At 49.8% G+C, this 27313-nt stretch overlaps 2 protein-coding genes across 20 annotated transcripts in view; one reads left to right on the top strand and one right to left on the bottom strand.

Moving 5' to 3' along the window:
* Nucleotides 1–12156, top strand: part of Eya2 (EYA transcriptional coactivator and phosphatase 2) — a 172962-nt gene extending 160806 nt beyond the window's left edge. The window contains exons 11-16 of the mRNA XM_036184966.1: nt 1835–1893; nt 4034–4194; nt 6904–7018; nt 7734–7855; nt 9802–9902; nt 10854–12156. Of these exons, the coding sequence (XP_036040859.1) occupies nt 1835–1893; nt 4034–4194; nt 6904–7018; nt 7734–7855; nt 9802–9902; nt 10854–10934 (639 nt within the window). The 3' untranslated portion in view covers nt 10935–12156. The remainder of the gene's footprint in view (nt 1–1834; nt 1894–4033; nt 4195–6903; nt 7019–7733; nt 7856–9801; nt 9903–10853) is intronic.
* Nucleotides 12157–22194: 10038 nt separating this feature from the next.
* Zmynd8 (zinc finger MYND-type containing 8) overlaps nt 22195–27313 on the bottom strand; it is an 89151-nt gene continuing 84032 nt past the window's right edge. For 14 of the 19 annotated variants that reach the window (XM_036182978.1, XM_036182986.1, XM_036182989.1 and 11 more), the window contains 2 exons: nt 25068–25151; nt 22195–23721 (listed from right to left, as the gene is read on the bottom strand). In XM_036182978.1, coding sequence (XP_036038871.1) covers nt 23573–23721; nt 25068–25151 — 233 coding nt within the window. In that variant the 3' untranslated portion in view covers nt 22195–23572. The remainder of the gene's footprint in view (nt 23722–25067; nt 25152–27313) is intronic. The other 5 variants (XM_036182985.1, XM_036182988.1, XM_036182990.1 and 2 more) reach the window with 1 other exon arrangement.

The following is a 27313-nucleotide window of genomic DNA, read 5'->3' as shown; positions in this document are numbered from 1 at the left end:
TGGCGGTAATTTCAAAAAATACTTTGGGAGGGTCTGGACCTATGGCTCAGCTGTTAAGAGCACTGGCTGCTCTTGGCACAGGACTCAGATTCGATTTCCAGCACCCATGTGGAAGACCACAGCAGTCGGTAACTCCAGTTCCAGGGGATCTGACACCCTCACAGAGACATACAAGCAGGCAAAACACCAATGCACTTAAAAATAAAGAAAATGAAAGAAATAAAGTACCAATTCTTAAAAAGATAAAAAAAGGAGGAGGAGGAGGAAGAGGAAGAGGAAGAGGAAGAGGAAGGAGGAGGAGGAGGAGGAGGAGGAGGAAGAAGAAGAAGAAGAAGAAGAAGAAGAAGAAGAAGAAGAAGAAGAAGAAGAAGAAGAAGAAGAAGCCGGCGCCGCCAGGTGGTGGTGGTGGTGGTGGCAGTGGCAGCAGTGGCGGTGGTGGCGGTGCACGCCTTTAATGCCAGAATTCGGGAGGCAGAGCCAGGCAGATCTCTGTGAGTTTGAGGCCAGCCTGGTCTACAGAGTGAGTTCCAGGACAGCACCAAAACTACATGGAGAAACCCTGTCTCGAAAAAACAAACAAAAAAAAGCCATCCCAGCATCAACCTTTGACCACTACATCCACCTGCATGGTGAGAGCACAAGTGTCTGTATGCACGCGCACATGCTCGCGCTCGTGTGTACACACACACACACACACACACACACACACACACACACACTTTACAGAATAGACTGGCTTACAAGCCCTTCCCTGGAAGAGTTCACTAAGCCAGGCCAGGAGTCGGATGTTGACATACTCCTTTCCCTAGAGCAGTGTTGTTCGTAGAACTTCCTGGGTTAATAGAAATCTCTGCACCTTGCTTTATGGTGTCCTCAGGTCCATGTGGCTGTTAATACAGAATTAAGGACAGAAGGGAAACTGAGGCACATAGCTTGTGGAGCAGAGGGTGACCTGCAGAAAGGCTAAGGCCTGGATGTAACAGATCTCATTGTGTGGTGAAAGTTAATTAGCACCCACCTGATGACCAGGTGACTGTTTCCTAGAGACTTGGGGACCCTTGCAGTCCCCCCAGTGCCACATGAGTCACCCCTCTTAATTTACAAAGCTCACTCAGCTGAGCTGGTCACTTACCTGGTATCTCTCCTCGAGGCCACATGCTTATTCACATGGAACCAAACAGAAAGCACTCAGTACCTAAGCCAAGGCTCTACCCTTTCATGACAAAATGCAGACCAGCCCCCAAGAATTCCAGCTCCAGCTTACCCTCCCTCAGCTTAGGAAACATACGCTTAAAACCAATGACAGCCAGGCGGTGGTGGTGCACGCCTTTAATCCCAGCACTCAGGAGGCAGAGGCAGGAGGATCTCTGTGAGTTTGAGGCCAGCCTGGTCTACAGAGTGAGTTCCAGGAGCCAGAGCTACACAGAGAAACCCTGTCTTGAAAAACCAATAAGTAGATAAATAAAGCCACTAGGCTGGGATGTAGCCCAGTTGATAGTTTTTGATTAGGAGGCATGAAGCCCTGATCCTACCACCTATAATTAGGTGTGGTGGTGCACACCTATAACCTGTTTCTACCATCTATAATCAGGTGTGGTGGTACACACCTATAACCTGGTCCCATCACCTATAATCAGGTGCGATGGTGCACATCTATAACCTGGCACTCAGGAACTGGAAGCAGGAGGATCAGAAACTCAAAGTCATCCTCCTCTATGTATCAAGTTCGAGGTCAGCCTGGGCTACATTAGACTCCGTCTCAAAAAACAAACCAAAATACCAGCTCCACTTCAGACTAACTGGTACATCTTTGTCCTTATCACATTTCCACAAGGACTGTGACCAAATCCATGTGGATGATGTCTCATCTGATGACAATGGCCAGGATTTAAGGTAAGGATTTGGGGAGTCTAGCCAGGCATGGTTGCTCATGCCTTTAATTCTAGCACTTGGGAGGCAGAGGCAGGAGGATCTCTGTGAGTTTGAGGCCAGCCTGGTCTACATAATGATTTCCAGGACAGCCAGGGCTATGTCAAGAGATCTTATCTAAAAGACAAAGAAATAATTTGGGGAGTCAAAACTCCTTCTTAAGTGCTGGGGCATACATAGCTCAGTGGTACAGTGTTTGCCTACTCGTGGAAGGCTAAGGCAGAAGGCTAGCAAGAACAAAGCCTGCCTGGGCTGCAGAGTGAGTTCAAAGCCAGCATGGGCTATAACTTTGTGGTAGGATGTTTGCTTGGCACTGGCTTAACTCCATATGTATTTACAGTAGCCTAGGAGAGAGATGTTCTCTTTGTCTGTGGCAGAGACTACCCCCAAATCCTGCTCAGGCTGAGTGTTTCCTTCCCACTTAGGGACCTCCACACAGGTCAAACTGGACACTTGGCTTTACCACAGGAAGGAATTTCAGGACAAGCCAACATGAAATTTTTAATTCATTTTAGTGTGTGTGGGTATGCTCATCTGAGCACGCATGTGTAGAGTTGGATGTTACATGTCTTTCTCCTCACTCTCCACTTTATTTTTGATATGAAATCTCTCAGTAAACCTTGAGCTTACTGTTTTGGCTAAATTGACTGGCCAACACCCCCAGGATCTTCCTGTCTCTGCCTCTTAAGCACCCCCCATCCCCGTCCCACCCCCACCCCCGTGTGCACCCCAGCGCTGAGGTCACAGGCCTCCATGCATTGATAGACAGAGAGATGTTTAGGGAAAGAATAATAATCAAAGAAGAGGCCATTTTATTGTCCTTACCATTAGGTAGGTAAGTATGTAAGTAGGTAGATAGATGATAGATAGATAGATAGATAGATAGATAGATAGATAGATAGATAATTGATAGCTGATAGGTAGGTAGATGAATAGATGATGATAGATAATAGATAGATGATTGACAGATGAATAGATGAAAAATGATAGAGGATAAATGACTGATAAGTGATAGGTAGTTAGAAAGATGCCGGGTGGTGGTGCACGCCTTTAATCCCAGCACTTGGGAGGCAAAACCAGGTGGATCTCTGTGAGTTCGAGGCCAGCCTGGTCTACGGAGCGAGATCCAGGACAGGCATCAAAGCTATACAGAGAAAGCCTGTCTCAAAAAACCAATAATAATAATAATAATAATAGAAAGACATATGATTGACAGATTAATTGAGGATAGATAGTTGATAGATAGATAGATAGATAGATAGATAGATAGATAGATAGATAGATGATAGGTAATAAATACATGGATAGATAGCTAGTAGTTAGATGACAGATGGATATAGATAATAGGTTAGTTGATTGCTAGATGTTAGATGACAAGACAGAGATGTATGATAACAGATTGATGATTGATAGATTATTGATAGATAAATGTTATATAGATAGATAATAGATGAAGACAGAAAGATGATCAAGATACAGATGACTGATGAATAAAAGATAATAGATAATTGGTACATGACTTTAGATTAATTGAGTAATTGTAGAAAGATGGGTGTTGACATCTGGAAGATCCTGTGGCTGACTGAGTTCATTCAAGAGTGTAATTTATAAGATTTAAAGATTAAGAAAAGTTCACAGTTTAAGCAAAGTTTAAAAATTAAGTAGATACATGGGCCACTTTGCTTATTCCTCTTTTCTTCAAGAATTTTTCGTAAATAAATACATTTGAGGCACACTGTTTAGATTTTGGGATGAGAGAGGCATGCCAGTGTGGTCACACTCAAGGTTACAAACACTCTGGCCCTCAGTAAGCACAGCTCACTGGTGCTTGCACTTCCATGGGGCGAAGATGGAGACTTTCTCAAGCTTGGCCACTGCGTGCAGGGCGTTGATAGTTACCCCAAAGAGTCTAGGGGCACAGTCTGACACCCAAAGACAGAAGCAAGGGCTCTGCTATGCCCCAGCAAGCAAGCAGCCTCCTTCAAAATTGAATGAGAAATTGCCCCTGAGTGTGTCCAGGGACCCATGGATACCCCAAGGCGCACTGTGGGCCCAGGGACCTGGGTCTCCCCACACTGATGCCACCCCTCTCTTGTCTCTGCAGCACATACAACTTCTCCACTGATGGTTTCCACAGCACGGCCCCAGGAGCCAGCCTGTGCCTGGGTACAGGGGTGCATGGCGGCGTGGACTGGATGAGGAAACTCGCCTTCCGCTACCGCCGGGTGAAGGAGATGTACAACACCTACCGCAATAACGTGGGTGGTGAGTGACCAGCAAGCCAGAAGAAATGGGGGAGGACAGGGAAGACTGAGCTAGTACTCCTGGACCCTGCTGTGGGCCAGGCAATGCTTTGGAAGGTTCTGGGCATGTACATGCAGGTACATAAGTACATGTGGAGGCTGATGTCTGACATCTTCCGCAATCTCTCTCCACCTTACTCTTTGAGACAGGGTCTCTCACTGAGCCTGGGCTTGCCAGCAAGCCTCAAGGGCCTCTTGTCTCGGCCTCTCCAACCACTGGGATTACAGGCTGGTGCTTTTTACATGGTGCTGGGGATCTGGACTCAGGTCCGCATGTTTGCATGGTGAACATGCTAGCTACTGAGCCATCTCCCTAGTCCCCGTTGACTTTTGAGGCATAGCCTCTCTATACAGCCGGACTAAGCTGGAACTCACAATAGTCCTTCTGCCCTGGCCTCCCAAATGCTGAGGTTACAAATATCTGCCAATCACTCTCAGCTGCCTTGATGACAACCAGGGACAGATCTTGTCCCAGAACACTTGGTCCCCATGGAGTCTTCTTAATACTACCAAAGCTGCTCAGATAGGGGACTACATCTGTTCCTAGACAAATACAGATTCCTGGCCCCACTCTCACCCCCCTCCAAGGCTGCTGCTCGAGGTAGGTCATGGTCCCACCAAGTTGGGTGGTGTGTGCAGTCCGAGGACCCAAGTGCTGTTTCTGGAGCAACCACCAGAATTAAAACCATTTACAAATGCATGACCTGGGCTGGCTCAGGGCACAGGGCAGCACTGTGTCCCCACTAAGTCCCCTCCCCCAACACAGGCTGGCTCAACACCAAGCATGTGTCACCCTGTCACCCAGGATGACCCTGTGGTATCCCACAAGTCCCTCCTGACCCTGTCTTGTGAGAGCAAACAGCCTGGAGGCTAAGCAGACATCAAACACATGATCATGGACTTTTAAATCCCAGTGGGAAGCTCCAGGAAGGGGTCCAGGGGTTGAGAGAGAAAGAACACTAGTGGACTTGACCTGAGATGTGGGGTGGAGGACTTGGTTAAGTAAAAGATGAGGAAGATAAGAAGAGAACAGGAATCGGGATCTGTAATGGAGTGTGCAAAGGTCCTGAGGCAGGCACACACCTAGTACTTCAGTGAATAAGGACGAACCCTGAGGCTGGAATAGAACAACTCTAGAGCCCTAGCAGGGAGGTGAGGCTGACAGTTGCAACACGATGGGTCATCCGGAGACTCTGGACTTTATCTTAAGAAGGCTGAAAGCTAGCTGAGAGAGACAGTTCAGAAACATCCAGGAGGGCTCCGGCGTCAGCTGCCAGTCTTGGCTCCATTGTATCTTCCCTGTGCTAAGCAAGTACATCAACCCCTTGCAGGGCCTGTGTCTTCATCTGAAGGACAGACACAATTAGTGCCCACCTCTGAGGCTTCTGTGAGGATGAAAGGAAGGAGGTCACATTAAGCACATGCTCTGTGCACAGTAAGATCCCTGCAAAATTAGTCATGCGTATCTTCTGCTCTGTCTTTTGTGTCCATCTTAATGGTTCCAACCTGATAAGTTTTAAAATCCCTGGTTGCTGGGTTCCTGCTGCTGCTGCTGATGTAAAAAGCCAAATCAAACCAAATTAATAAATCCAGGTTTAATGAGTAAAGTAATTCTGGGTTACCCTTGGGAAGGCTGGGCAAGAGTCACAGAGGAAGGGTCACATGGGAAGTATGACTACCAGGCCTTAAGTACCCTGTAGGCGTGGTCTTGAGCAACCCCAGGGAAGGGCTGGCTTTTGGTGGGCCTCCTCGGGCAGGGGTCTGGAACAGGAGAGCAGCTCTAGGGGAGGGACTACTATTTGGTGGGCTTTGAGGGGGTGGGTTGGGGAGAGATGGGGGAGGGTAGTTGAGGTGGAGCTCCCACCAGAACATTCCAGACTCTTTGGGTATATGGGAGCCAGGGGCTGAGGTGGAGCTCCCACCAGAACACAATCTTCAGCTCTGTACATTCAGTGCCTGTCATAATAGGGAGCACACAGAGGACAATCTTGAAATATTGGATGGATAGATAGGTGGGTGGGTAGGTGGATGGGTGGGTAGATGAGTAGGTAGGCAGGTAAGATGGATGGATAGGTGGGTGGATGGGTGGGTTAGATGGGTGGGTTAGATGAGTGGATGGGTGGGTAGATGAGTGGGTTAGATGGGTAAATGGATGGATAGATAGGTGGATTAAATGGGAGAATGGGTGGGTAAGTAGATGATTGGATGGATGGGTGGCTGAGTAGATGGTTAGATGAATGGGTGGCTGGGTAGATGGTTAGATGAATGGGTGGCTGGGTAGATGGTTAGATGAATGGGTGGCTGGGTAGATGGTTAGATGAATGGGTGGCTGGGTAGATGGTTAGATGGATGGGTGGCTGGGTAGATGGTTGGATGGATGGGTGGCTGGGTAGATGGTTGGATGGATGCGTGGCTGGGTAGATGGTTAGATGAATGGGTGGCTGGGTAGATGGTTAGATGGATGGGTGGCTGGGTAGATGGTTGGATGGATGGGTGGCTGGGTAGATGGTTGGATGGATGGGTGGCTGGGTAGATGGTTGGATGGACAAGTCAGACAGTGCATGTTCTGAAGATGAAGAGTAGCTAAACTGAGTTCACCTTGAGTGATTGAGCTCCCCTAGTTCCCCTCAGCTCTAACAGGAAGACATCTTCTTTATTCCCTTTCCTGCAGGCTTGATAGGCGCTCCCAAAAGAGAGACGTGGCTGCAGCTGCGTGCAGAGCTGGAGGCCCTGACTGACCTCTGGCTCACCCACTCCCTGAAGGCCCTCAACCTCATCAACTCTCGGCAAGTGGCCACCCTCCTCACCCGCGCACAGTGGGGACATCTCCATTCCCTCACTTGGCAGGCCACATGGAGGGGGACTTCCCAGCTCTCAGTTATGTTTCCCAGTGTGGGCTAGAGCTTAACGCTTCGAGGCCCAGTGGACACCTGCTGTGAGTAGCTGAGACCACTTGCCCCAGGAGCCTTCCAGGGTCAGAACTTTCAAAAGAATGGAATGGACCTGTGCTGTTCTGTGGAACCCAGTCCTCACCTGTCCAAACAGTCCCAAACTTGTTCTGTGTCACATGACCTGGAGCCTTGTAGCTAATGAGCTTGAGGCTCTTGCAATAAATTCTTGCTTCTAAGAAAGGAAGGAAACTGGGGCATGCCTTTAATCCCAGCACTCAGGAGGCAGAAGCAGACAGTTCTCTGTGAGTTCGAGGCCAGCCTGTGCTACAGAGTGAGTTCTAGACTAGCCAGAGCTACACAATGAGATCCTATAAATGAATGAATAAGGAAAGAGTCACCCCACTGCACACCAAGGTCAGGCAGCTTCAGGCCAGAAGCAGCTACAGTGTCCCTGGGCATCACCCCACCTGAAGGCAGCCCAGCCAGATCTACAGACCCCCTAGATATCACAGACATACCCCCCCAGATCCTGCCCTAACTCATCTGTGACACCAGGAGGAGTGGCCTGGTGGTGCCTTTGGGTCTGACACAAAGTTGCTTTTGTCCCCAGACCCAACTGTGTCAATGTGTTGGTCACCACCACACAACTGATCCCTGCACTGGCCAAGGTCCTGCTGTATGGCCTGGGCTCCGTGTTCCCCATTGAGAACATCTACAGTGCCACCAAGACAGGTAGGAGGGGCTGGGGTTGGGGCAGGGAAGGAACCCTCACCCCGAGACAGCAGGACTCGGCCCTCAGACCACAGCCCTCCAAAGAGTGTAACTGGACTGGAGCACAGGCCTGGACTGACAGGAATCAACAGCCTGTTTGCTCTCAGCCCCTCACTGAGTTCCTTGAAAAATCCAAGGAATGGTGGCTTCCTTTTTCTCACGAGGAAGCTAATTTCTTTATTCTTACATCCCAAATGCACAGGACTGAAAAACAAACTTAGGGGCCTGGAGGGATGGCTCAGAGGTTAAGAGCCCAGGCTCTGCTCTCCCAGAGGACCCGGGTTCAATCCCCAGCACCCACATGGCAGCTCACAACTGTCTGTAACTCCAGTTCCAAGGGATCTGACACCTTTCCAGAAACATACATGCAGGCAAAACACTACTGCACATAAAATAAAAATAATAACTCATGAAAGAATAAACGGAGGTCTGGGGAGATGGCTTAGCGGTAGAGTGCTAAGTATGCAGCATGGGGGCCTGAGATCAGATGCCCAGGACCCTTAAAGGCTGGGCATGGTGGCTCAAGACTTCGATCCCGGCACTCAGAAGGCAGAGGCAGGTGGAGCTCTGTGAGTCTGAGGACAGCCTGGGCTACAAAGCGAGTTCCTGGCCAGCCACGGCTACATAGTGAGACCTTGTCTCGGGGAAATAAAGAAGAAAAAAAAAGAAACAACAACAACAAAAAACAAACAAAAACCCAAACTAGACATAGCTGTCCATGCTTGTAACCCCAGCACTGAGCAGGCACAGACAGCCGGCCCAGATGAGTGAAGAGCTCCAAGTTCAGTGAGAGACCCTGTCTCAAAACACAAAGGTGGGACGAGATCCGGAAGACAGCTGGCGTTGACCTCGGGCCTCCACAGCACCCACATGGGCAAGTGCACTTGTGCACACCCACCGGAGCATACACACATACACCACACACACATACACAAAACCCAGTTAGTTGACATGGTTTTATTTTTATTTTTAAATTGCATTCTTTCATTTTGTGTGTGTGAGTATGATATGTGTGTGTGAGTATGATATGTGTGTGTGTGTGTGTGTGTGTGTGTGTGTGTGTGTGTTGTGTGTGTGAGCAGAGGCCAGAGGCCATCAGGGGGCCTCCTCCATCACTCCCCCTCTAACTCCATTTTGAGTCAGGCAGTCTCCCTATTTGGTTATTGTTTATTTAGGCTACACTGGCAGCCAGCAAGCTCTAGCTATCCTGTCAGGATGCACATGTGCGTGTGCGCGTGCGCGTGTGTGCATGTGCGCGTGTGCGCGTGCGCGTGCAGGGGCATGCCTGGTTGCATGGGCGCTGGGGGCTAAACTCGGGTCCCCATGCTCACACAGCAAGCATCCTTCCCAGCCACTTTTCCTTCTTTTTAATTTTTTGTTGCGTCAAAACAACAATATAATTCTTTTCCGTGGTTCTGGGAATTGAACCCAGGACCTTGCTCACCCTAGGCAAAAGTTCTCCCACTGAGCTATATCCTGAACCCACTAGTATCTGGGGCAGGCTTTAAATTTGGGTTTCTTCTGCCTCAGCCTTCCAAGCAGCTGGAATGGCAAGCCTGGACACCACACATGGCGACAATATAAACATTTTTTACCATCGTGCATTTGGGGTTTGGGTTTACAATATTAGGGGCTGAAGGCACAGCACAGCAATTCCTCTCTGTTAGTGTACGTTGCCAAGGCCCAAGTAGCAGCACCAGAGACAGGGGCCTGTCTTCCGCCCTGCTCAGGCTCTCCCTAGGGACAGGCTGCTCTGGGTGGCTGCTGTTGGCCACCTTCCTGTGAGGCTAAGGGCAGGGCTAAGCTTGCTGTGGGACAGATGCCAGGGTGGCTGTGGCTGCCACTTACACTGTTCACCCCTTGTGGGGGCTCCATGTTCTGATCTCCTTCCTCTCCACCCCATGCAGGCAAGGAGAGCTGCTTCGAGAGAATCATGCAGAGATTTGGCCGCAAAGCTGTCTACATTGTGATTGGTGACGGGGTGGAAGAAGAGCAGGGAGCCAAGAAGGTACCTGAGCCCCGGGGGCAGCGTGCCTACAGCTCTCTCTCTCTCTCTCTCTCTCTCTCTCTCTCTCTCTCTCTCTCTCTCTCTCTCTCACACACACACACACACACACACACACACACACACACACACACACAGCGCCTCTGGCTCTGCTCTCCAAGGCTGCTCACATTTGCAGATCCAGAAGCATCCTGAGTAATTTCCTCCCACAAATCCCCCTTATGGCCCTGGCCACTGCCCCTGGCATCCTGGCCCGGTTCTGGACCCCAGAGACCCTGTGGACCAGCAGCCTGGCCAGTGCACGTGCGGGCATTTTATTTCATGCTCAGGGGCGGCAGGTTCCAAGAACGCTTCCCGGCTAATAAAGGCAGCATTAGACTAATGAAAAAGAGAATCCCACATCTGTGATCTCAGCCTCCAACAGAGCACAGGGGCCTCTTGGAAAAGAAACAGCTGCCTGGACCCTGGGTCTGGCCCTGTCAACAGCACCCCAGAGAGCTGCCACCCCCATCCCAAGGCCAGACAAGCCCCCTAGTTAATGTCATGAAGCTTAATTCAGGGACTTGCTTCCCCCACTTCACTCCCATTTAAGGTATCCCAAGGAAATTCAAATGTGTTTAGATTCCCTCGGGAAAGAGAAGAGGCAAGGCCCCAGGAGGCGCCCTGCAATTCTCTCCTTGACAGAATGACTTCAGTCCCGCCCCCTCCCACCTCAGCTAGGTCCCTGGCCTGGGGCCCACAGCTCCCATATTCATCCTCCAATTACCCTTGTCCCCTCAAGTCTCAGAACTGTGGTGCTCCAGCCAGGGTGAGGGGCTGTATTAGCTGAGCATCTGAGGGAGCAGAGAAGTTGGGGATGCTGGGCACATAGGGGTCTGCTAATGTTCCCTGGGACCCTCCAGGCTAGCTGGGCTATTTGTTTGACTGCAAGTAACCGGATGCTTTCTGCCTTAGCACAACATGCCCTTCTGGAGGATATCCTGCCACGCGGACCTGGAGGCTCTGAGGCACGCCCTTGAACTGGAGTATCTATAGCAGGGGGTAGCAGGGGGGCTCGCAGCCACCACCTGCCCCCCACCACCCAGTCCCTGTCATCTCACGCCATGAGAGCCCTAGACACCAGAAGCTGGGGAGGGGCCCTACACCCAGGGGACATGTCCCATGGCCATCTCTGAAGTGTCCTCTTCCCTTGGGGACAGAGAGTCAGGCTGTGTTGTGAAACCCAGAGACCCAAATGAGGGAGTGTTGGCTTGGGAGGGCATGGGGGCAGCTCATCTTGTTCTCTCTTTTTTTAATTTATGAATTGATCCCATTACTCACGCTACCCTCTGGTCCCTGTGTTGTGGTTTCTTGGCCATTAGTCTGGTTTGGGGTTCTAAACTGGCTGTGGGGTGGTTCCCAGTCCTGTACTTCAGGGACAGTCATTCTCTGGACGTTGGTGAGGGAGGCAATCTGGGGCTGTGGGGATGCCTCTCGCCTACTTTTCCTCTTCCAAGATCCTCCCTGATGCCACGGGGACAGTGCGCGTGCCTTATGCCGCCATCTTACTTTGTAGGGAAAGGGGGACCCTGGGAAGGAAGAGGTACTTTGTGATGATGATGGATAAAGGCATTAAGTAAAGCCACGTTTACATTTGAAGATGGAAGGTTGTGGTAACTGTTACCTATTGTTTAGGCTTCCACATGTCGGCATTTTCAAGTTGCAAAATAATAAAATCCAATTTGAACTTGAACTAGTTTCAGTGAAGTGGGGAGGGAGCCTCAGCTACAGCACACAGTATCCGCATTTCCTTCACCAAATCTGAGCCATGTTCTATCCAGGAAGCTGGGTTTGGGGATCTTGACATGAACACAATAAAACACACAGCTCTCACCTCAAAGGACATGAGAGACAGTTTGTTCTGCAGCCAAATAAGAGTAGCCACGGCCCAGGAGTACATATTAGGTTACCCCAAATTCCATCTCCAAGCATGGTGACAGTTTCATGAAGTCTCATAACGAGGGAACCAAAAAGGTCATAAACTCAGACTTTTTAAAAATACACTGGTGGGAACATTGAGTACACTGGTTGCTGCAGAGCTGGGTGCAGCGGAGCTGGGTACAGAGGAGCTGGGTGCAGCGGAGCTGGGTGCAGAGGAGCTGGGTGCAGCAGAGCTGGGTACAGAGGAGCTGGGTGCAGTGGAGCTGGGTGCAGCGGAGCTGGGTACAGAGGAGCTGGGTGCAGCGAAGCTGGGTACAGAGGAGCTGGGTGCAGTGGAGCTGGGTGTAGGTACAGAGGAGCTGGGTGCAGTGGAGCTGGGTGCAGCAGAGCTAGGTACAGAGGAGCTGGGTGCATTGGAGCTAGGGGACCTCTGCTGCCGGCCTAAGGTGCTGTCCGATGGCATGCTTAGCTTTCGGGTTGGTGGAAGGCAGTGGTCTGTCAATATATTCCAAAGGTTTCAACTGTTGATCACAAAGATGTTAGGTCAGACACAGTTGGGTAAGCAAGAAATGGCTGTTTGGGGGACTAAGGATAGCGCAAGACAAATCGTAATTAGGCTCTGGGCCCGCAATACTCCAACCTCTCCACGATCGGCCTGGAGTAAAAGCTGCCAATCAGATATGACTTCTTTCCAGGAACTTGTGTTCTGGCTGGATTTGCTCATGAACAGATAGCTGAGGGGCTTGTCCCCCAAAGGAAAGTCACCGGCAGTGGTTGTCTGTTACCCAACAAACAGGAAAGACCTGCTAAATGCTCTCCAGTAACATCAACGTCCATCTATCCAGTCATGGGACTTAGCTTTGGAGAGGACAGGAAATAGCCAGTGTAAGGGGCGGGAAGGACATCAGAAAGGTGCTGAGGACACTGTGAGCCTGTCGCTGCACAGGACCAAGTCCATCTGACTAAGCAAAGACACATGGGCTCCTCTGTGAAGGAAAACCCAGGGTCCCTGAAGCCACACGGAAGGAGGTGACTGTTTCAGGGGAGCCGAGCTAGAAGACCAGTTACCAGAAGACTGTCAGCAAGCGTGAGAGGCACTTCCTGATTAGACTCTACACTGTATATATATATACAGGTAGCTGAGCAAGCCAGGAAGAGTAAGCCAGTAAGCTGAGTTCCTCGACGGTCTCTAAGGTCTCTACTTCAGTTCCTGTGTCCAGGATCCTGTCTTGACTTCTCTTGTAGCTGAGTTTTCCTGGTCCTGCCTGGCCCAGGGTCAGGACAAATCTCTTTCACCCTGCAGTCCTGCAGCCACTCAGACCCAACCGAGTAAACACACAGACTTATATTGCTTATAAACTGTATGACTGTGGCAGGTTTCTTGTTATCTAATTCTTCTTTATCTTAAATTAACCCATTTCTATAAATCTATACCTTGCCACATGGCTTGTGGCTTACCAGTGTCTTACATGTTGGCACTCATGGTGGCGGCTGGCAGCGTCTCCTGACTCAGCCTTCCTGCTCCCAGAATTCTCTTCTCTGCTTGTCCCACCTATATGTCCTGCCTGGCTACTGGCCAATCAACATTTTATTTATACAGAGCGATATCCACAGCATTCTCTCAATGAAGGACTGTGACCTGGAAGTGTAAGCCAAATAAATCCTTTCCTTCCTTAAGTTAATTTTGGTCTGTGTTTTTGCACAACAGCAGAAAGCAAAGTAGAGCATCATCATAGCCACATGATGATAATCACCTTAACAGTACACTTCTCAGAATTTATTCCTAAGTCACTGTGGAGCTGGAGGTAGGTGGGTGGGTGGTGAGGTGTGTCATGGCCATTGGACAAGTGTTTGAATGGATGGCTAAGTAGTTGTGTCAGGAGTGGGTACATGTTCAAGGGAATGGATACTTGAGCAATTGGAAGACAAAAAAGATGGATGATTGGTGGATGGATGGGTGGATGGATGGGTACCTATGCTGAGCAATGAGCTGGATGGTTGGATAGGTCATGGTGCATGGATGGACAAAGGGTTGGATGGATAGTTGTGCAGTGAAATGAATGGATGGACAATGGTTTGATTATGGATAGATAGTGGATAGCTGACGGGGTGGGGAATGAATGATTCATAAGTAGTTTGGAAGGCCTATTGGTTACTTCTCTAGAACAAAATGCATGACAAAAACAACCTAGGGAAGGGAAGGTTGTTTTGTTCACAGGTGGAAGGTACGGCCCCTGTAGAGGGGAGGCATGGCAGCGGGTGCCCGGAGCAGCTGGTCACACGGCAACCACAGTTGGAAGCATACAGAGATGAATGCTGCTGCTCACCTCACTCTTCCTTGCAGTTTGGAGCCCCATCCCCTGGGATAGGACTGCCTATATTTATGGTGATTCTTCTGTCTTGGTTAGGGTTTCTACTGGTACTTCATTCTAAAGGTAATAAAACTCCATGACCTTTCTAAAGTAACTTGGAGAGGAAAGGAATTATTCCAGCTTACAACTCTCAGGTCTCCATCACAGAGGGAAATCAGAGCAGGAACTCAAGGCAGGAACCGGAAGCAGGAACTGAAGTAGAAGCCATGGAGGAACACTGATTCCTGGCTTGCTTCTCATGGCTTGCTCAGCCTGCCTTCTTATAGCACCCAGGACCACTAGTTCATGGGTGGCACCACTCACAGTGAGCTTGACCCTCCTACATCAACCAAGAAAATGCACCACAGGCTTGCCCACAGGCCAGCTGGGGGCATTTTCTCAGTTGAAGTTCCCTCTTCTCACACAACTCTAGCTTGTGTCAAGATGACAGAAAAACCTAACCAGGACATCTTCCCACCTCAGTTAACCTAACCCACGACTGATGGCTGATGGGTCCCTGAGAGCAATGCAGTAATGGCTTATGGGTCAGACAGACAGGGAGCTAAATGGAAGCATTGTGTAAGAAGGTGCACAGGCAGCAATGTGGAGTGAGCGTGTGATGGTCAGACAGACAGACAGACAGTGCAGGTATAATCCCTAACGTCTTACTATCTCATCCATTTCTCAGCACTCTGCCAGCCTGGGTTTCCCCAGGATGGCCGAAGGGTCTGATTGGCTGAAATGGCTTCCAATAGGAGTGGACAGAGAGCAGAGCCCAGCCACCTTGGGACTCCACATCATGCATACTGGGGGACCCCTGGCTACCAAGGACCTCACACCCTTCTTGCACACATACTACCTGCCATTGTGACCTAGCATCATACTTTCTGCCACTACTACACTTGCACAGAGGGGACTTCTGTTTAGAGCTGAGCAAAGAACACACTTACACACCTGGATTTTCCTTTTGTCTTTCGTTAGAAAACCTCAGGGGGGTCTGGAGAGAACATGGCAGTTAAGACTGCTTACTGCTGGTCTGGAGAGATGGCTCGAGATTAAGAGTACTGGTTGATCTTCCAGAGGCACAGAGTTCAACTCCCAGCAACCACATAATGGCTCAGAACCATCTATAAAGAGTTCTGGTGCCCTCTTCTGGCGTGCAGGTATACATTCAGACAGAACACTACATATAAATAAATAGGTCTTTAAAAAAAAAAACATAAAAAAGTACTTACTGTTCTTCCAGAGAACCTAAGTTTGGTTCCCAGCACCCATATCGGGCAGCTCACAACTACATATAACTCCAGCTCTATGGAATCTGATGTTCTCCATCGGCACCTGCACATTGGCAGGCCCTCATATAGACATGCATATATACATAAATAAATATAAATAAATACTTTTTTAAAAAAAGAAACATAGCTGGGCAGTGGTGGTGCATACTTTTAATCCCAGCACTCAGGAGGCAGAAACAGGCAGACCTCTGAGTTCAAGGCCAACCTGATCTACAGAGCAAGTTCCAGGACAGTCAGGGCTATACAGAGAAACCCTGTCTTAAAACCGAGAGAGAGAGAGAGAGAGAGAGAGAGAGAGAGAGAGAGAGAGAGAGAGAGAGAGAGATCGATCAAGTTTTAAAGGTCTAGGGGAGAAGATGAACTTACCCTTAATTTTGTTCTTTCTGTTGTGATGGCTTCTGTCAAGCTGGTCTGATAGAGACTAGCAGTCTCAGGGTGGTTGTGGACAGGGCAGTATCGTTCTCATCTCTGTGTATGTCAGAGATCATGTTGCAGAAAGGACCCTTGGGAATGGAAGGAGGAGCAGAGAAGGGGTGGCTAGAGTGGGTGGATTGATTGATGGGGGCGCAGGTAGGTATGTGGATGCATGAATATGTGGATGGATGGATGGATGGATGGATGGATGGATGGATGGATGGATGGATGGATGGATGGATGGATATGTGGATATATTTATTCTTGGGTGGATAGATGGATGAATAGCTAGGTGAGTGGTAGACAGATGGATGTGTGGATGGTAGCTGAATGTTAGATGAACAGATGAGTCAATGATAGAGGTGTCTGGGTTAGGACCCTTTGAGAAAACCAGTTGATGGGATCCTATGCACAGACTCTTGAAAGACATGGCAATACCTGTCACAGAGAGAGGGTCCCCAGTACCTGTCCTGGGGGTAAACTCCTGAAATCTTCTTGTTAGATGACATTTAGTTTATTTTAGGGTTTTTTTTTTTATCTATTGTTTTTATTTTTGAGGTAGGGTCTCACTATGTAGCCCTGGCTGTCCTGGAACTCTCTATGTAGACAGAGCTGACCTCAAATTCACAGATATCTGCTGCCTCTGCCCACCTAGTGCTGGGACTAAAAGTGTGCCACCATGCTCAGCTTAATTTTTCATTTTTAAAATAGGGTCTCACCATGTAGCTCAGACTGGTCATGAACTCCAGGCAATCATCCCGCCTCAGCCTCCAAAGGACTGGGATCACAGACACGTGCCACCATACCTGGCTCAAGAGATCTTAGCTTTTAGTATAAGACTTCTCAAAGCCAGAGGCTACTGTCCTCACCCGTCTAGGGTGACAGGCTAGAAGCAAACATTGGGATGACATGCTGTAGATGACATAGAATTGAGGGGTCTGTGGTTGGTCACCACTAAGTAGGTGACATTTGGGCCCAGACAGGATGGAGGTCGGAGAAATGGTTCTAAGGAAGGGAGGGAGGGCATGAAAATCTGGGGGTGTGGGGCTTAGAATAAAGGGACCTTAAGGAAGTGCTGGGGGCCAGGACTAAAGAAGAGGGACACATGGAACCCAGTTGGCCTTGGGTTGGGATCTTATTTTCTTGAAAAGGCCTGGGAAGATATAAGCAGGAACACCATGTGGTCCAACTGATGCTTTCCACACACCGGGGTTGAAGGGGATATTGGTGGCCTGGTCACAGGGCTCCTTCCTGGATTTTAAATTTTGTTATTAGGTTTTTCATTTTATGAGCAACGTAAACTTTATGGCACAGATCTCAAATCTCACCATCATGATGTATTTACATGATTCCACTGAGGTAGTTACGTCACACAAATCAAAACAGAACAGAGTCGGAAAGGCCTGCCTGATCCTGCTACCTCTGCACCATACCTCTGCTGCACTGGTTTCTGTCTCTTCTGGTAGAAGATAGAGATAGGTGATTCAACTTATAGGTTGATTGATGAGTGATAGATAACAGATATATAGATGATAGATAGATAGATAGATAGATAGATAGATAGATAGATAGATAGATGATAGATAGATAGGTAGGTAGGTAGGTAGGTAGGTAGGTAGGTAGGTAGGTAGATAGATAGACAGGCAGGCAGACAGACAGAATAAATCATTAGACCACTTGCCACAAGGCAGTCAGCGCCAGTGGGGCTATGCTCACCAGTGACCACCAGGTGGCAGTGTGACCACAAGCTGATCAAGCTGCGGGACCAGGTAGGAGCAGTAGAATGAACTTCCCCTAGACAGGATTTTGCAGAGACATAGAGCAGCAGGCTCGCCGTCAGCCCAGAAGTTAGCAGAAGGGCACCTTTGTCAGTAGTCCACTCTCACACACCCTGTCTATGAGAGACAATCGAAAGGGCTGACTGACCGCTCACTTCAGACTTAAACATGGACTCTCATTTTCCACGGTAAAATTGTTATCGTAGTTTAGATTGTTTGGGGAAATGCTGTTTATTTTATTTTTATGTGGGGGGTTTGTTTTGACTTTGGTTCCTTAAGACAGAGCCCCTTAGAGCCCAGGCTGGCCTCCAGCTTGCCAGGTAGCAGAGGCTGGCCTTGCATTCCTGATCCTCCTGCCTCCTCCACATTCCAAGTGTTGTGGTGTGCACCGCCGCACCCAGTAGCATTCATGTATATACAGTAGCTCATTCTAGGATGGTGACAAGTCAGCTTTGATCAAACACTGACTTTAAATATCAACATTACACCAGGGACGGTAGCACATGCCTGTCATGTGTTTGAGGCCAGACTCAGACAAAGTGAGTCCCTGTTTCAAGACTGGGGCAAAAAATAAATAAATAAAAATGAAAACTAAAATTCATCACCTGACTGAAGGCTAGGTGTTCTATTCACTGTGAGTGGAAGGTGGGTGTGGGGGAGAGAGACTGAGACCGAGACAGGAGAGAGGGGGAGGGGCAGTAAATATTGTCCTATGAACAGCAGCTGTTCAGCCTGAGTTGAGGGCCCTCCATGGGAGTCCAGGCTGGACCACCTCTCAGCGGTGAGGTTCATGGGCTAGCCATGGCACCTGAGCCTGTTTCCTTCTCGTAAATTTGAAGTCCTTAGATTTTAGTTGCCATGGCTTGTTCAACACCAGCGTTTCCAAACGGTGGCCTGTGACATTGCTGCAGTAGTAAGGGCGGACAGCAATGGACCACGTGGCCCCAGCCGGCGGTGCTCACTTGGAAGGTTGGGAGAAACCTTAAAAAGCTGAGCTTCCAGAGAGGACATGGGTCTCTAGAGGCAGCCCTAAAGCTTTGGTATCTGGCTTCGCTTCCTGTCTGCTCTCTGCTTCCTGGATACATGCTATGGAGTGCATCCCTCCTCTGACCGTGAGCCAGAATGAGCCCCACCCCTTAGGTGGCTTCCTGTGCGGTGCAGTCACCGGTAGATGTGGTTTTGTGACACACCCTTATGTGCACGAGTGCGGTTCACGTCCAGTAATGGGCGGTGTCATTCTCTTTCCCTCAGAGTTGGGGGTCTCTGTGTGCCAAGCCATCCTCCTGCCTCAGTGTTTTACCTGAGGCATCACACATACAGGCGCACCCCACTGTGCCCGGCTGCCCCGCGTATTTCCATCCTGGAGGACAGCTAAGCAGTTCATGAAGCACTACTAGTGCTCCTGGGAAACAGGGCCTCCCATCACCCCGTTTGACAGCTGGGGAAACTGAGGCTTGAGAGTTGAAGTCTCTCCCACAGTTAGAACCAGAGCTGGCTTTGCCCCAAGATGTACCTCAGCCTCAAGCTGTCATTCATTCCTCCCCAGATGGGGTGAAACGGTCAAGAGCTCAGCCTGTGACTGGCATACAGTAGGTGCTTAATAAAAGTTAGAAGTGGGTTTGTAATTGCAGCTCTTCCCTAGTGTACCAGGTGACCAACAAACTAAGGGCTTTGGGTCTCTACAGCCCCAGACACTGGTGTAGCAGGGAAGTGCTGTACAGAACACACTGGTTCACAGAACACATAAATCCCAATATTCTACACACACACCCTTTTTTTCCCCAAAATTTGACCCCATTATACATAAAACTTGGGATATTTACTTCAAAAATCTAAAACTTTGAACCAGTCATGATAGTGCACGCCTTTAATCCCAGCACTCAGGAGGCAGAGGCAGGAGGATCTCTGTGAATTGGAGGCCAGCCTGGTCTGCAGAGTGAGCTCTAGACCAGCCAGACCTACACAGTGAGGCTGTCTCAAAAACAAAACAAAATGGCTCTGTGGTTGATCACTTGCCTGGAATACACAAAGCCGAGTTTATTCCTCCCACGGGGTTGGGGGAGGATGTCGACAAACACCAACCACTCCCAGCAGCGTGGCACTCCCCATAGGGCAGTGTTCACAGTGCCCACCTACAAGCCCAGCTCTCTTCCCCTTCTTCAGCACCCACCTGGTCCCCAATCCTCCCTCCGCTTCCCTCCTCTCCCTCCCTATATGCATGGTCCTGCCTTGGGGTTCACTCAGTATCGTGGTCACCCCTGGAGCAGCTCTGGAAAGTATTGCTGGCCGAATCCACTTCAGAGGGGCTGTCATTCCTGGGGGGCGGGGGTGGGGAGCTCCACAGGCATTTATTGTTTGTAAGTTTTCCAAGGTTCCTCCAACACTCAACTAGCATTAACAATTGTTGCCTAGCTGGGCGGTGGTCGCTCACGTCTTTAATCCCAGCACTTAGGAGGCAGAGGCAGGCGGATCTCTGTGAGTTGGAGGCCAGCCTGGTCTACAGAGTGAGATCCAGGACAGCCAGGGCTGTTACACAAGAGAAATCCTGTCTCAGAGGAACCAGCAAGATGGCTCACTGGATAAAGGCACTTGTGACCAAACTTGATGAGCTGGGTTCAGTCCCTGGGACCCACACAGTAGAAGGAGAGAGCCAGTTCTACAAAGTTGTCCTGTAACCTCCATATGCACACCAGGGCAGGCATGTGCACATGCAGGCGTGCACACACACACATATAACAAATAAATAATTTTTATAAGAGATGCTTTAATAATGTCCAGGTTTCTTCAAAAATTGGAGCCACCTAGAAATGATATATGTGGTTGATTTTGTTTCCAGCGAGGATGCTATTTCTATGAGGACAGATACCAACCGTATTTCGGTCATGACTGTGTACCCCCGTGCTTGGCTTGAAAACCACAGCTCTGGAATGAACACTCTCCACCCATTTTCTGTCTGTGGTCGGCTCCTCCAGTCTATGGGCTGCAGTTCTGCACATGGCCACCAGGGGGCGAGGGCACTTTGGCTAACAAGCCATCAAACCCCTTGCCGTCCCTTGCTAACGGGAAGGAACAAAGTTTGTGGCCACTTCTGTGTGTTCAGACCCCTTCATGACCTTTTCTCATTCTTAGATTCAGAGTCTGGCATCTGAAAACACTCAACTGGGGGCCTGGGATGCAGCTCCAATAATTGGTAACCTGTGGGAGGCACAGGGTCCACAGCCCCTCCGACACCCTCTGCCCACTCCAAGGTCACAAGAAGCCTGCAGTTGTGTCTGGACCTGCAGTCTCCACCTACCTGCCACACACTGGCCCTCTGGGCTGCAACTATGACTCCACTGAAACCAGTGGGGACAGCCTGTGACCACTGTCCACATGACAGAGCACACTTCTCCAGTAAAAAGAATGAGGACATTCTGTGCGTGGACTTGAAATCTAAGTGAAACCAGGCAACCAAAAGTGTGTCAAACGCCCACTTGTGTATAGATATAGAGAAGTCTGCACTGTGTAAATGCTAGACAAGGACACAGGAGAGCAGGGTGGCTGGAAGGGTCTTTACAGACTCTTTCGAATCTTCATGCAGGAGTCGTGTGACTGCGTTTGGCAGTTGAATGAAAGATAAAAATCAAGGTTCACATCATTTATTTATTCACTCTTTTATTTGAGACAGGGTCCCATGTAGTTCAGGCTGGTCTTGAACTCATTACCTAGCCAAGGGACTTTGGAGTTGTGATTCTCCTGCCTCCCCCTCCCAAGTGCTGGGATTGCAGGCATGTGTTACCCATTCTCAGTTCCAGGAAGGGCTGGGGACCAAATTCAGGGCCTTGTGCATGCCAGGCCACCCTTCCAATTGAGCCCTAAATTTCACATTAAAAATAAAACAACAAAACCCACCACTTTTCCACCCGTGAGTGGGAAAGTCGGTTCTTTACGTCCTTTCCTCTGTGGAAGGCTTGGGGGATGAGGGGCAAAGGAGGAGAAGGCCCAGAAGCTGCTTTCTGAGGGTGCCCTTCAACATTAAAACCTGGGGACACAGGAGGGAACACTCTCACAAACCCCCTCCTCAGAACTCACACCCCTGAGCATAAGCACCTACATATGTACATACGCCCACACAGAGGCACAGTGTGTGCACACATGTGCCCCAGGCCAGATATACGGGTAACTCTACCCAGAAAACCATGGGAAACTTCTGTCTTCCAAGATAGACCTTCTGGCCGAGAGCCAGAGGCTGATGGACCAGGGCTTCCAGGGAGGCACTAACACTCTCACAGGGCCTTGGCCTCAGGGAGACTGCAGCTACCCTGACTGGTAAGAAAGTGCCTGCCCAGGCCACCCCTAGAGGGTACCCAGGATCTCAGGGGACTTTCCTCTTGTATTTGGCCATTCATACCTGACACAGCCACACCCTCACCCATGGGAGACTGTCACAATCAAACCATTTTGTCAAAAGTTTAATTAAAAAAAAAGTGAAGAATCTGAAAAAAAATGAGATGTTGAGAGAGAACCCAAAAGATTATAACCGCGAGAGACCACTGGCTCAGTCATGAAGAAACACCATCATCAAAAAAGATATTTAAGTTTAATACAAATTTTATACAAAGAAAATGTGAAAAAATACTCCCATATGCTAAAAGCAGTTACGCTTCCCAAATAAGGCCAGCTAGGCTAGATTGTTTTTTTTTTTGTTTTGTTTTGTTTTTTGACAACTGTAATTCAATTCACAAATGTTCTTTCTCCTGTTTTCTTCTAGCATTTCTTCCTCCTTCTCTAGTGGGGTAAACTAGCTGGGCAATGCACAGCTCGCATTCTCTTATCAACAATGAAGAGATAGTAAACGAAGACTAAAATGTACAGCGGAATGTACTGGAATGATATACAATTAATTTTTCTCATATACACACATCATCTTTTTGCTTCGATCGATGCTTGTTTTACACAACATACAAAATGGAACTACAGCAGACGCAGCGTTAACGGGACAGCATGACCGGTCTTGGCTTTCTCTCACACTGCCTGTGTTTCATGCTTACATAAAAACATAGAACTCCAGCATATAAATAATACATACATGCTCCATCCGCGGGCTCACATGTCCTCAGCGTGCACCTTGCTTTTGAGTCCTTGCTTCTGAGACACCTATCTCTTCACAACTAGGTGTGAGTGTTTACGGAAAGCACTCCGCAGAGAGAAGGGGTAGCCCCCCATGAATGCCATCCGCATCCACGATGGAGCAGGGATTGTTTTTGTGGACCTTCTGTAAACGGCAGGCTGCTTTGCCTCTTCGGGAACCATAGCTGAGGTCACAATCACACACGCTTCTCTCTGTCCTTCGAGCCCAGCAAACTTGTGTTTCATAACATCGTCTTGTAGGGTCTGTGACGGGCCGATGGCTTGGTGTGGTGGGTCCAGGACAGCATAGCCTGGGAGCCCCGATCGTGGTGTGCTGCAGAGGGACAGTAGCTTCCTCCCTCCCCTGGGTATCCAGGGAGGAGGACCTGTGTGAGAATAGTAATCCCTGGGCCCAGCCCTGACACCACAGTGAGGCCAGAGGGCTAACTAGCCAGCCCTCTGGATTATCAAAACATTCTTCTCATTGTAGATTTTTTTTTATATATAACTTGTTTTTCTTTTTTATAAGTTAAGGTCAGTATAGATATGAAAAAGGAAGGTAGGCTAGGTCAGTGACGTCACAAAGTGTATCTACTTACACCTAAAGTGTTGGGCTCACAAGGTCCAGCAGTCCCAGCCAGGGCCCATGCTGGGATGGAGTCAAGTTGCTGCCCTGCAGCCAAGCCCACGGGTAGAGCCTGAGTGTTGGGAATTGGAAAGGTGGCTGTTCTCCAGTTATTGTTGCTTCCTGTTGTTTGGGTTCTTTTCCCCCCCTACGGGGAGGTATTCTGGCTCACAATGCACCCCTAGTCCCAGAAGGCGTCAAGGCGAGACTCCCGCGACTCTTTGGGCATGAGGTTCTTCGCGCTGGTCCCTGCACTGTGCTCGGAGCGGGCTGACCCTCGCTTCTCCTCACTGCTGCTCCACAAACCTGTCTTGCTGCTCCGGGAATGGTCTGTGGAGGAAAGTTAGCAAGCTCAACTCCCCTGCCCACCTCCCCTCAACTCATCCCCCAGCTAGGAGCCACCTCCTTCCCTGCAGCTGAACGACCCCCACAATTGCACCACAGCTACCACTGAGATCCCTTATCTGGAGGTATACAGAGCAGAGGGACAGCTGATTTGGGGGCTTTAACCACAGCTGACTGGAAGATCAGCAGGGTGTCGTACTTACAGAGTGAAGGTTAGTGAGTGATGGTGCCCCATTGACGGGGGAGCCTGGCCCTTGATACCACAGGGCCCATGCACTCCGCCTGACATTGGTCTTTGAGAAAAGACCCTTGGAATCTGGCACATGGTCTCCCGATGTTAACAGGGCTCTTAGGTAATTGAAAAGACTCACATCCAAACCAGGAAGAAATTGGAAAAGACAAGAAATGAGGCGCAGATGAGGTGGCTAAACCCACCTGGACACAGACCCCGTGGACTCCTAGTAAGGATCGTGTTAGGGGTCAGTGACCGACACAGACCCCAAGTGACACCTGGGATGGTTTCAGGACACGCAGGTACCAGGCTAGGTAGTGGCTGAGGAGGCAAAGAGAAGGCTAAGAGAAGAGCACTGGACGCTATCTCGGAAGAGGACAATAGCCCCAGTCTGTGGGCAGTGCTGGTGGCTGTGATGTCCACTTAATGGCTGTCCACTAAGACCCCTTCCTTCTGTGACCATTCACTAAGCTCCCAGGTTCTCTAACTCTCCTGAGCTTCGGAGTGTCAAGCTTAGAGATGGAACGGGGCCAGTGAGGAAGGGCCGCTGCTGCCCCTAAGAGATTGCACTTTTGTCAGTCACAAAGTGTGTGCAGAGAATGCTCCAGTTGCTTTTACATTCAGCCAGAAGGGGGCAGTGTTCTAACAGGCAGGGGGGCAATTCCAAACTGCCCCCTTGTGCCCGTTCCTGTTCCCAGTTACACTACAATCTTCTCGGGGCTGGCACAGCTGCAGCCACACACCGCCAAGTCCTTCCAGCTCTGGGGACAGCCAAGATCAGTGGAGATACTAAAGAAACAGAACTGAAGATCCCAGGATCCGCAGGCCTGAGCCTCAGATGAACTGGGTCCAGGATGCTGGTTGACGTGATGGCTCATGGCAGGGGAGATGCAGTATCAGCTGAGACCAAACAAAAGCCCCGAAAAGCCAACCCTACACAGTCCAACAGAAGTTTGCAAAGTAGAGACGAGACTGTAGAGCAGAGGGGGACTCAAGGAACAGGACACGCCCACAAAGACAAACACAAACACACAAAATGAGGCTTCTGTGTACCAGGGATGACTCCCCAGCAGCTCCCACAAGACAGGGTCATACTTACACTTCTGGGCTGGGTAGTTGGGGTGCGGCTGGTGGTCTGTAGTGGTTGGGGTATAGGCAGGTTGCTTGTCACACCTCTTGCTAACTGAAGAGAGCACAGGTAGCCTTAGAGTCTGTCACGCTCAAATTCCACACAACCCCAGGGGATGACAACCAGGGTCACTGATGGGCTAGCTGTTCCTGCACATCTGCCACTTAATTGGATGTGCTCACAGGCTTTTTGAAAGTGTGTGCAAACCACAAACAGGGTCGCTGGACACAGCACCACAGGGGGAAAGTGGACATACAGGGACATAAAAGCGACCCAGGATTTTGCAAGCCACAAATTCTCAGGATTTTGAAAACAAAACTCTCTGAACCATAAGCTCTGCCAAAAGCCTGATTCTAGCAGGGAAACTGAGGCTGGACTGAGGCGCACTAGGGTAGCAGACACCACACAGCAGAGCAGAGGAGAATGGACTGGTTATCTGTGAAGAACAGGAAGACTGGCAAAGTTGCCACACTGAGGACAACAGGGGACAGCATCCAGAAGGGACTACTGGACTAAACCCAAGGCCACGATAAAAGGACATCCATAGACCACATCCAAAGATCCCCCACCCAAATCCTCAGGAAAGCCAAGTGTGCTGGTACACACCTGTCATCCCAACCCTCAGGAGGCTGAGGCAGGGGGATCACGACTTTGAGGCAAGCCTTGGCTACACAGCAAGTGGAAATAGCGTGTACGCTGATGACTCTCCTGAAGAGTTCAGCAGGGGGACATGGAATTAGGAGAAAGAGGGAAGGGAAGGGTCACCACAGCGGGCCACATGCCTAGCGATGAGGCTGTCACAGCCACTGCAAAGGGACTCACGGGACTGCAACTTTTCACACTCAGAGAGAAAAGGGGTGAGAAGAGACAGCGAGGCGCACATGTTCCCAGTCTGGATGCCAGCAGGCCACACGTGGGGCAGCAGGGATGTGACGGGTGACAGGAAGGAGAAGTCGAGCTACCAAGGAAAGACTGCCTCTCCTGACAGCCCGGGGCGGTCGGACCGCATAAAGCAACGACCTTAGAAAGCAGGGAGCGGGAGGGGAGCCCACAGATGAAGTCTAAAGACAGGTCAGGAAGCAGGCCTGTGGACGTCCCGGAGGGCTGGCACGGCAGTGGAGCCAGGCAGAGGACACACTGCTAGCTATCTAGTCTAGTCCCTGGGCTGGTATGCAAGGACAAGCTGCCGCTGGGGAGATGGCTCCCTGGTTTGCCCAGCACACATGAGACCCTGACCTCAATCCCCAATACCACACAAAAGGCCATCAAGTATAAAGGACAAAGGACTGGAGAAGCCAGTACCCCTCCTAACATCTGTCCTCGTAGACCCTTCCATTCCCACACTGGGGCCAGATGCAGACACACAGCTCAGGACCACCGGTGTTCCTAAGGCCTTCCTTCCTCCAAGATCCGTCATGGGCAGCGAACCCAGGACCAAGTGCTGGCACTCGCTAATGTGTCAAGAGTGAGGCATGGGGGCTGGGGAGGTGGCTCAGCAGTCAAGAGCATTGGCAGCTTTTCCAGAAGTCCTGAGTTCAATTCCCAGCAACTACAGCCATCAATAATGAGATCTGGTGCCCTCTTCTGGCCTGCAGGCACATATGCAGGAGGAACACTGTATACACAATAAATAAATAAATAAATCTTAAAAAAAAAAAAAAAAAAGAGTAAGGAGCGGTGTGAGTGGATCATTCTGTTCTGACAGGTCCATCAGTACAGACGGTGGGAAAAGAGACTGAGAATCTTTAGACTATTTTCTGCAGTGTCCCCAACCTCCCAGCACTCACTGCCAGGAAGTCCCCCCCACCTCCCCATTCTGCTCTTAGGGTGTACGTGTGAGTGTGGAGGCCAGAGATAATGATGAATATCCTCAATTGTTTCTCCATCATTATCTATTTATTTGAAAGACAAGGTCTCTCTCTCACTCAGGCTTGTGTCTGGCCAGTGCGACTGAGATCTCCAGGCCGCGACACTGGAATTATAGGCACACGCTCTCTCCGGGCTTTTTACACAGTGCAGAAGCCAGGCCTTCACATCTGTACCCACTGAGCCAGCTCTCCATTACCCCTGCCTCATTCTTTACCCTGGACTCAAGATAAGGCTCACTCTAAAATCTCCACCCCGTCCAGGCATTGCCTGAGATAAATGTCAGTCCAGTCAGCTGGGTTGGGGCTCAAAAAAGGCAAGCACCAGCCTCAGAAAAGAAAGCCTAGGCA

The sequence above is a fragment of the Onychomys torridus genome, chromosome 4 (assembly GCF_903995425.1).
Source record: "Onychomys torridus chromosome 4, mOncTor1.1, whole genome shotgun sequence".
In the NCBI taxonomy this organism is placed as follows: Eukaryota; Metazoa; Chordata; class Mammalia; order Rodentia; family Cricetidae; genus Onychomys; species Onychomys torridus.
This window is presented reverse-complemented; position numbering and strand designations above follow the sequence as displayed.